Source organism: Argentina anserina, chromosome 4, assembly GCF_933775445.1.
Source record: "Argentina anserina chromosome 4, drPotAnse1.1, whole genome shotgun sequence".
Lineage (NCBI taxonomy): Eukaryota > Viridiplantae > Streptophyta > Magnoliopsida > Rosales > Rosaceae > Argentina > Argentina anserina.
In genome coordinates, this window is record NC_065875.1 from 15964262 (window position 1) to 15974325 (window position 10064).

General features: G+C 38.1%; 1 protein-coding gene across 1 annotated transcript; it reads right to left on the reverse strand.

Moving 5' to 3' along the window:
* Positions 1-2288: 2288 nt before the first annotated feature.
* On the reverse strand, positions 2289-8236 carry LOC126791712 (cullin-1). The gene is made up of 20 exons (XM_050518176.1): positions 8070-8236; positions 7582-7755; positions 7384-7483; positions 6955-7140; positions 6636-6683; positions 6349-6552; positions 6182-6259; positions 5976-6065; positions 5790-5870; positions 5610-5672; positions 5125-5160; positions 4952-5038; positions 4710-4859; positions 4545-4600; positions 4283-4403; positions 4014-4175; positions 3783-3926; positions 3441-3659; positions 3181-3348; positions 2289-3084 (listed from the first exon to the last, which is right to left on the reverse strand). The coding sequence occupies exons 2-20, from the start codon at positions 7719-7721 to the stop codon at positions 2983-2985; spliced, it is 2235 nt and encodes a 744-aa protein (XP_050374133.1). The 5' UTR covers positions 7722-7755; positions 8070-8236; the 3' UTR covers positions 2289-2982.
* Positions 8237-10064: the final 1828 nt, after the last annotated feature.

Consider the following 10064-nt stretch of genomic DNA (forward strand, 5'->3'; position numbering starts at 1 on the left):
TAAGATTCCTAATATAGAAACAAGCATGCAATCATATGCAGGAATCCAACTGCAGCGACCAACCCCGGCATGCTTCCTTCCACAATCAGAAAAGGAAGATGGACGAAATTATCGGTGTTCCATTGCTGAAGGGAGAGGCAACTTTTTCTCAATGGTAGCAAAGAAGAGAGGCCCATTAAAATCATGTGTCTCTATTTTTGTTGTTCGACATTATTGATGTGGAAGGAAGACAGAAGCACTGAGCAAGTTGTGATGGGGTTTTCTGGTGTTCAAAGCTGAAATTATATGCGAGTGGTAACAACTAGAGCACAAAGTAAAGCTCAAACATTATATATATGACATGAGAGCAAGCTGAGGTAAACAGAGGAAACAAGAGTTGATATTATATCATTGTTGAGCCCCCCACACAATTCACTGTGTAAATAAAGAAAAGAAAGGAAGCTACAGTATGCAATCAATTTACAAAACGTTGGGGAATAATTAGGAAAATTCTATGTTGCCCGTATGATATACAACAGTAATATCGACCACACATTCACACCACCACCCTAAGTGCATTAATATTTTCCTCCTCAATCTACCATCCGATCTTGTTGTATGACATACAAGAACCTGCATAATTACCCTACCACATCAAATATGAGATATGCAAATGAACAACAAAATGACAACAAGGCCATTCATGATGCAATTTGTTTAGTGGAGTGAACTAATAATTAGCTATGAAAAGGGCTATGGTTTGAGGCTAGAGGAACTTAGAATAACGTTTTTCATTACCGCTCTACCATATTGCATCATCAATCCATAGATTTTAGAATCAGTTCACTTCCATTGTTTTCAGTTTCTCATGTTATATTTAGATCTTATAAATATATTCAATATATATGCCTGCTTTTCGAAGAGTAGCAAGTAATACCTAGTATCAGCCAAAACAAAACAAAAACCGAGAGAGTACTGTAGCACGTATAAAAAAAAGGCAGTGTACGTGCAAGACATGCATATTGAATAAGTAGTAAAAATACGTACGTATGGATGTGAGTACAATAGGGTATTGATGGTTTTGTTCTAGCTCTGTGTTTTCAAGGTTAAGGTGTGCGTCAAACCAAAATCAACTCATTTTATTCCTAGCCTCCAATATAATGTTATAAATCATATACAGTATATATAAGTAGTTTTGAAATTTGAATCCCTGCTGCTCAATGTCTATGAATATCATTATCAAAAAAATGTCTATGAATACAATTTCACATGCTAGAATATAAACACACTATATATAAGTATAAAATATATTATCATGAATAATGCAATAAAATGGTCAAATGGTAGAGAGATGAAGTCCCCCCCCCCCCCAAAAAAAAAAATCACTTTATAAGTTGCGAATGCCAAACCTAAATTAACTAGTGATATATAATACGAATGGGAAGAGCTTTTGAAAAAGTGAGCACCAATGGGAGGAAGCTATGAGGAACTGAGAAGTGTAGAAGAGTGGGGGGCTCCAATTATGGTTGCAAATTTCTGGTATTCCCCACTGCCAGTTGGAAATGAGAAAACTAGCTACCGTTGGTTTTGCTTCTGTCACTTCCATTACCATTTGTACAATCTCTTTATATGGTTCATTGAACTGGAACGTTCCGGAAAACTTGCTCTTGTAAAATTAATTTGTGCACCGGGGGTTCTGTGAGTCTGTGTAGACCTTAATCTCATTCTCTGAAGTATGAACAACATGAAATGAAAACCTTTGTGTTGTTTGGCTTGTGATATTTGTGAAAATATCGGAATCATGGATAAGTGAAAATTCTCGACGCAATTAGCCATTAGTTTAGATGATTTACTTATTTTTTTGGAGGGGCGTCAATTCTAACTCGTAAAAGGTGCATAATACCTCTCCGCAGGCTAAACCAAATGAAGATTCCTGAGTTGATTGTTGGAATGTTGTCTTATCAAAGCTGCTACTTATGTTTTGATTCGATTCTGCGAGTCTGATTGATAAGCACTTTTCTTTCCAGTTTCAACTGAGTATTGCCAACTAAATTTAACTGTACATGTTGATTGATGGGCACGCCATTTCAGTTCAATTAACGGCTGTCAGCCACCAGCGTACCCAATTTCATTTCAATATTATGACTAGCAATTCATATCTTACTGAAAGTTACTTCCACTTCCCAAGCTTCAGGTTTCAAATGATACCAAACTTTCAAAGTATGCATACGACTCTCTTAAGTTTACCCCTCTCCATCTTGATTAAACTTTCAACCATACCCTTGTCATCTTCAATCTTTTGATCATAGTTGGCAAAACACGAGGCCTGTATAATCAAAGTTATAATTGCCTAGTGTCTATGGATTCGAAGCGTATGCTTCTTTCTTAATATGAAGCAAAGAGAGCATGTACCTTGATCATCGTCTAGTTTCTATGGAAAGCAATACAATTATACAAAATTTCACTGAGAACATTCAAACCCTCATAGTGGCTATAAAACACAAACACCAAGAGGGACCAAACACCCGGAACATGAGGAAAATCATACGGCAGTTATTATGAGCACATTTATAGAACCTAGTTTTTACAAGCCATGCACTTTGAAATCAAGACAAAGCAACAACCTTGTGAAGCCTCCATTGATAATCAAAATGTAATTCAATGAGATACCATAACTGCCAACATGTTTCCTTCCACTGGGCCAGGCAAAGTAGATATTAACAAACTAGGGGTGATGTAGTCAAGGCAGGGGAATGCGTTAATAAAACAAAGATACAAGGCAGTCATGGTGCAGGGGCATAAAAAAATCAAGTCGATACAAATTTCACCGCCGGCTCCAAGTGCAAAATGTACAAAGCATTCTCTCAGCTCCTTTTGGCAATCACTTAGGTCACAGACACAATGAAGTTAGCCTGATTTTTGCCAATTCTTCCGCCGACCTGTCCCTCTTTCTGTGCTAATTACAGAAGCAATGGGTACAACTTCATTTGAAGATAAATCACATCAAGCCAAGTACTTAAACAAATTGGGGTTCTCTTTATCCCTTTCCAAGTAGTCTCTTGTGATTAAATCTTCGATCCTCTTTTTTATTGCTTTGAAATCAGGCTGAAATAAGAGGGGAAAACAAATCAACTCCACTGTTTACAAATCAAAGGAAAAGGTATTAAATCATATTTAAGTGACATAATAATAAGCAAGAACCTTGAACATGCGACCGAGCTGCTCCACACACTCCATCACTAACTGCTGGTGACCCAAAACTTTACGGCTCTTCATGATTCGCACGATAGAAGCATCAATGGCATACCGCCTGTCTTTGTCTACATCTTCAATTACTTTTTTCTTCTCATCCACAGGTGGAAGAGGAATCTACATGTTATATACAGAAATATTGCATCAGCCACATAAAACTTGACAAGACAAGAACAAGATACCTTGAAAGATGTGACTCATGTGAGTACCTTAATCCTCCTCATTTTGTCAGTAAACTTCAAGTTAAATTCGAAGAAATCAGTAGGTGAGATGGTTTTCGTATTCGGCTCCTTGTTAAGGATCTTGTACTTAGCACATGACAGTGTGTGTAGCAGTCTCACAACATCATCATCATTCAAATTTAATTGAGTCTTGATCTCTGAGTAACTCAATCGATCTGAGGAATTGAACAGCAACAGAGCTGCAGCCTAAAGTAAAATTGAAAAATAGTTTATCTTAGAAATAGGAGAATGCGAGTTGTACCACATAACCCATAAATAAATACAAAAGATGCACATACTAGGGAAGTGATAACAGTGTACTATACATACCTGATATGTCGTGACAATAAGCTCTATGGTTTTTGGTTCAAATTTACCATTGATGTTACAGGTACCCAGTGAATACATCCATGTAAGCTTTCTATGCTTTGTCTTCGTTTGATAGAATTCCTTGAAAACCTCAACACATTTAACCTAAAGTAAGCGCATTAGATAAGATTAGCAACTGTCTTGAGATCTTTACCCAGCAGAGATTATAATGTCAGTATAATCCATATATACCAGCTCAGCTGGAAGGTTGAGGTCGAAAGATTTATAGCTTGGCCAGAAGCCAGTGGTCAAAACGGTAACTGTTAAATCAATCCCAGGATTTGCCTGCGGATTATTGTTGAGATATTCCTCAAAGTTGGTTCGGTTCTCCTTTGCTAATGTCAAATCTGTGACCTGGAAAAAAGCCAAAGAATTTCATTTTTGATCACATATCAGCAACAAGTGTAGTGCTCTCTACATTCACAACAATAGTTCTCAAAGGACTAGACAAGACAACTGACCATCCCCTCCATCTTTGAGGTGAACTGACCACCACATTGTTGCTTCAATTTTGTCAATATACATCTTTCATGGTCATCATTAGCACTCTTGTCAAAAAGAAGTCGTCGGGCAAGCTTTTTCCTGTCACCATAAACAATCTAAAGTCAGTCAGATGCAATCAGCTTTCAGACCATATCTAATCATCCATGAGCCAATTAATATGTATACGAATAAGAGATATATGACTAAACACAAGAAAGCAGCAACAAATACAATTAACACCTGTAGAATTCAGCAAAAAGGTCTTTGTCACTAATATAAGCCAGCAGCTTTACTACCTGCAGTTTGATTAACATTTATTAAAAAAAAAAAACTACTTTATCAGTATAACTGGTCCATAGTTTCATAGAAGACATTCAAATGAAATGACAGATCAAGACACCAGACCTTCTCAAGTGTCTCCTCAATGGCTTCATCACTCAATTTCTCGCTACCACCTTTCTTAAGAATGTTATCACAGAAAGTAGCAAGTAGTTCTGCACTTGAGCTACCAGAAACACCCTTGTTGCAGAAGATCTCAAAGGCCTCCTTCAGCGCCTATAGATAACAAACCACTGTCAACATGCACAGTAGTTGGATGTGATGAGCGAGGCTATTGACAACAACATTCTAACAGCTATAATACAAACCTTGTGGAAAAGGGTATGGTTTTGGAAACAATTATTGACATATGCTAGGTACTTGTCATGAAGTTCAATCACTTTTCTTACGAAAACCTGAGGTGCACAATCGCAAATTCGTATTAGTATACCACTGTGGATACCAGTCCTGTAAATTTCATATGTACAATTTATCTAATTACCTGCTCCTGTAGGCCAACCACGTCCTTTTTATCTGCCTGGGGAGGGTAAAAAAAAGTCAGCATGCAACTAAAGTAAACTTTAAGATGGGATGCACAAAAAATAGGATATAGCAGTGATATTATAAAAAGCAGTCTTGTTAGCTAAATGGTATAAAAAAAAAGTAAAAATCCTTCCAGCTCAACAGCAGGCAGGATTCATAGAATCCCATTACTTTATGTAACTATAGATTACTAATGTCCAAAAGAGCTGTCAGCCCTAATGAAAAGAGAAGTCCTATACATTTAATTTGATTTCCGTGAGAGAAAAGCACTGAAAGTACAGTCAATCATGCTTGTTTTCCTATCTAAGCCTGTTTCTAAGTTTCCCCACGAGAGCTGCTCTAGAACTTCAGCAAATTCTGATTCTTATGACAGTTTGAGCCGCAAACACCAGCAGACAATAGAATAGAAATATTACTTAAGCAAAAGATAGATAAGGCACAGACCTTCTTGTTGCTTGCTGCATCTTCAGCTTGTTTAACTAAGGCTGTTCCCTCAGCAGTAACATGCTGCATCAGCAGACACCAATTATTTGAAAAGACTGAAGTTAAAAGCAGAAAATCTATGCTAAAATCAAGAGAACGTGCTAACCCAGAAAACTAAAAGGAGCATCAAAAATTACATACCTGCTTGAATATACTTGAAACTGGATCTAATCCACGAGGTATCTTAGAAAAGAGCCTGAACATTCTAGACAAATCATCCACCTAGAGCAGACAAAACAAACGACAAGAAATATTGAATACTCTTTGTTTTCCAGGGTTTGTTCAATCTGATCAACAATGGTTTAAGTTCAACATTTTAGTAGTCACCTTATCATCTCGAAGCAGTGCATGGCATCCAGAGTGCTCTTTCTCTAGAAGTTGAGTTGCATATACAGACAATAGCTCATGTTGAACTTTCTACAGTAAGTAAAAAGAAGATTTTGTTCCAAATATCAGATACATTGTACCGTAGTCACCCAAGTAACATGGGTATGAATACAATGTGAAGTCAACATAAAGTACAGAAACATGACCTCAAGTAGCTTTGGCTCGCTACTGGAGTGCAAGTAATGAGCAACCCTGTCTTTTTCCTTTCGTAAACATTCCTCTGCCTGAAATTTCGGGATAAGAAATCAGAGAATGTTTTTTTTTTATATAGAAAAACACATTAACCTCATATATCATATATAAGAAACTTTGCCTTCAGCATATAATCTGGACAAGAATCTTCTAAAATCCAGTTGGAAGCTTTTCGAGAATAATAGGCAGCAGTGTCTTTAAGCATCGCTGCTTCAAAGTCATTGTCGTAGTGGTCCATTTGTCCCATGCCAATTTCAACGAATATATCCAGAACATTTTTCAATAAAGCTCTGTCAATCTGCTCTCCTTCTCGTTCTTGATCAATCTGAAGTGAAAAGATTTTGTCAAGTCAAACTGAGATAACAATTCACTGATACAATATGCACTTGAAGAAACTTGAAAGCATACCAGAGAGATTACAGCATCTCTCACTTTTGCATTTAGTTCTTGGTAGACCTGAAAAACCAGAATAGCATTCCCATTATATTAGATGTATTACACAAAAATAAGATCAGTAAAGCAGTGAAGGGATGAGATTTACGAACATCTTTTATTTAAAAATACCAACAAGAGGTTAGGAAATAGGGCATAAGAGAGACTACAAAACAATCGAGCACTGAATGGTAAGAAAGAAATCATCTTGGGCAGTAATTGAAGAGGCAAAAAAAAAAAATACTCTCAATAGCCATGATGTAAGATGGCATATAAGTGTTCAATAATGACTTACCAGATCTCGAAAGCAAGTAAGTCCAACTTCATTCAGGGGCGGGAGTGACCTCCGAGCTATAAAGTATCGATCAAGATAGTGAAAGAAACGAGAAAGCCACCTAACCATGATCTTATGGTTTGCCCACCTTTTCACAAGCTCTCTTAGCATGAACTCATCATGCTTCTCTCGCAGAGATGGCAAAACCTGATCACAAGTTCATACAATTAAACTATACTAGACAGACATCTACATGAAGAGTATGCAAAAGTAATTAAATCTATTCTCCAACATCTCAAACAATACACATGTCACATTAAAAATCTGATCTATATACATCATTAGTGAAACTAGTTAAGAAACATGAATCTCTATGACATTGTAAACAATGCGATCTATATATCACTACGAATGTGAAGACTTGGCAAAAATAGCTAAATTCTTCCTCACCGTGGACCTAATGTACTCCTCGAAAGACTCCCTGTACTTATCGTAGAGCTGTTGCGAATAGTCATGCGGCGGCTTCTGAGTGCACATGTTATATATCGTCCTGCAAACAAACCACAGTAGAAAAAAAAACAATGAGCAACCATCTAATTTCGGACAATCCAACGACGAAAACAAGAACAAAAGAGCAAAGATTCACACGTGTAGAGCATCATGTAGTCCTCAGAGCTGAACTGAGGCTCCGGAAACCCTTCCAGAATGTTTTTGAGCTTGGTGATCCCCTTCTGCATAAACTCCCATCCTTGATCCAAATCAATAGTCTTCCTCTCATTCATCGTCATTTCGACACTTGGATTCTCCCCAACCCCCAATAACCTGCAAACACCAATCACCAGTGAAATTCAACACCTGAAACTCACACTTCACAGAACAAGAGACTAAATCGAAGTAGCTCGCAACTTCAGAGAGGTACAATTATGGTTGGAAGCAGTGAATAAACTCAATAAAGACTCCAGACCTCACAAATCGAAGTTGAAAATTTTAAAATCACGGCAGTAAATGAAAGCTAGCGAGCTCGAGCTTGCGATCAAGATAGTAAAGAGAAGCAGCATGGAAGTAATTGGCTGATCAGAGTAAGGAGTAGAGAGAATTAAGGGAGTAGAATTAGAAAGAGAGAGAGAGAAATGGACCTGAATTGGGCGCGAAGGAGAAACCCTAAAATTGGAGTGAGATCGAAAGAGATGGAAGTGAAAGCTGGGAATTAAGTCTAGTGCGCTTACTTAGTCATTTTAGCGGAAAACGGGTCCCTCTCTCTTTGTTTCTGTTAGTGGAGGTCAACTTGCTACGTTATGGCGGATTCCATCTAGCGATAAATCTACCACTTCATTCTCTCTCTCTATCTCTCTCTCTCTCTCTCTCTCGTAATAAAAATCTTTCTTAATAAAAGTGTCGGGATACGAAGCAAAAATCTATATTTAACAAAAATAATATTAGTAATCTCTATAAACAAACTCAACAAAACACTAACCAACAAAAAAAAAAATTAAAAAAATTATTTGAATGACGACTCTATTTACTTAAAAACAATAATAACATGATTGATAACACATTACATATATGTATAACCCTAAAACGACATAGTTGAGAGGACATTGGATATATAACCCTAAAAACGATGAATATTTCTTAATTAGACGTCACATGTGACCAACGCTCAATGCATCAACCAATACCATAAATTATCTAAAAAGTCCGCATTCTGGTTGAATACGTCCACAAATGTCACATTGGATACGTTGTAAGAATGAAATGTTCTCGGTTGAAGCATTAGCAAAAGAAGGAATGCCCTGAAATTTAATAAGAGAACAAACATTGCAAAACGAGCGATGGGCATCAGACATTGTCATGGAGGCATGAGAAAGCACGGGAGGCATCGCAAGCTCCTATGAAGGAGGGGATGCTGCCACCGATGGCATGAATGTCGTGGAGCTGCCGAGAGGGGCAGGCTCAGCCACACCGTGCGATGCACGGGTGAGGTGATCGTCCAATCGCTTCCGGGACTTGAAAAATGGATGACCATCTTAAGAATTCTAATCATCATATCACGTCAAGGGTGCCCGAGATGGGGATGCCAAAGCATATAAGACTCTGAATCACAAAAGTTGCGTTCAACCGCATTTGATTCAAAGATTCGAATGGAAGTGAGATACAAACCATTCCCGAGACTCTTCATCTTCTCTAAGATGCGGCGCTGGCCTGCTTTCTCAGAGGTAACACAAAGATATTCCTCTTAATTCTCAACATAAGTATCGAGGTGAAAACCATTGACACGTATGTTCTTAAAACTTAGCAAGGTGCGAGGAGACTTCGGCGCATAAAGAGCGTCAACGACGTTGAGAGTTGTACCATTAGGAAACATAAAAAGAACCGGTGCCTCTTCCTTGAATGATGGATTTCGAGCCAATCATTATAGTTATCGAAGAAGTCGAAAACACTAGATCCGTGAACAACTGCATGTGTCGTAGGATAGTGTGGTTGGTTCTGCAATCAGCTAGACATTCGATTTCGCCGCGGGACATCTACAAAATGAAAATTAAGAGAGTCAGTGACACAGGAACAATTCTATACAATACATCGTAGGATATTGTAAGAAAGGGAATCAGAACAAAGTGTGATCCTATCAAATGTATCATATGACAATAGTACTACATTATTCAACTAAAGAGTTGGGAAAACATGGTATTGAAGCAGTGGAATAAAAAAAAGTAAACTAGGGTGGTAGAAACTATCCAAAATCGGTGTAAAAACACACATAAAAGAGTGCCGGTGAGTGTAGATAACGGACTTGAAGAAAACCAGAAAATTAACCGGAAAACCATGACAAAAGAACTCAAACCCGGGTGAAATTTGGACTGGAAAAATGTGACAGTAAGAACTACTGGAAATATGTCAGAAAAATGATTAGAAACGACGAAAAATGCATCGGAAAACTCGCAGGAAACCGGCGGCGCTGATTGTCGGAAAACTAGACGGCGGCGGCCGGAGCTGCAGGTCCGAAAGGGGACGCCGGCAAGAACCGGATGGTGGCGCTGGAAACGCCGGCCAGTGGCCGAAAGGCAGCCAAAACGCTAGAACAGTAACTGGGTATGGCTAAAAGGCCAAAACGACGTCAATTTTTGACGTTT

Excerpts from the sequence above, each read along its gene's own strand:
- LOC126791712 (XM_050518176.1), bottom strand. The coding sequence starts at position 7,721 with ATGACGATGAATGAGAGGAAGACTATTGATTTGGATCAAGGATGGGAG. Across the intron at positions 5,161-5,609 it reads ATGCAGCAAGCAACAAGAAG|GCAGATAAAAAGGACGTGGT; the intron begins GTCTGTGCCTTA and ends TACCCTCCCCAG. Across the intron at positions 4,860-4,951 it reads ACCATACCCTTTTCCACAAG|GCGCTGAAGGAGGCCTTTGA; the intron begins GTTTGTATTATA and ends TGTTATCTATAG.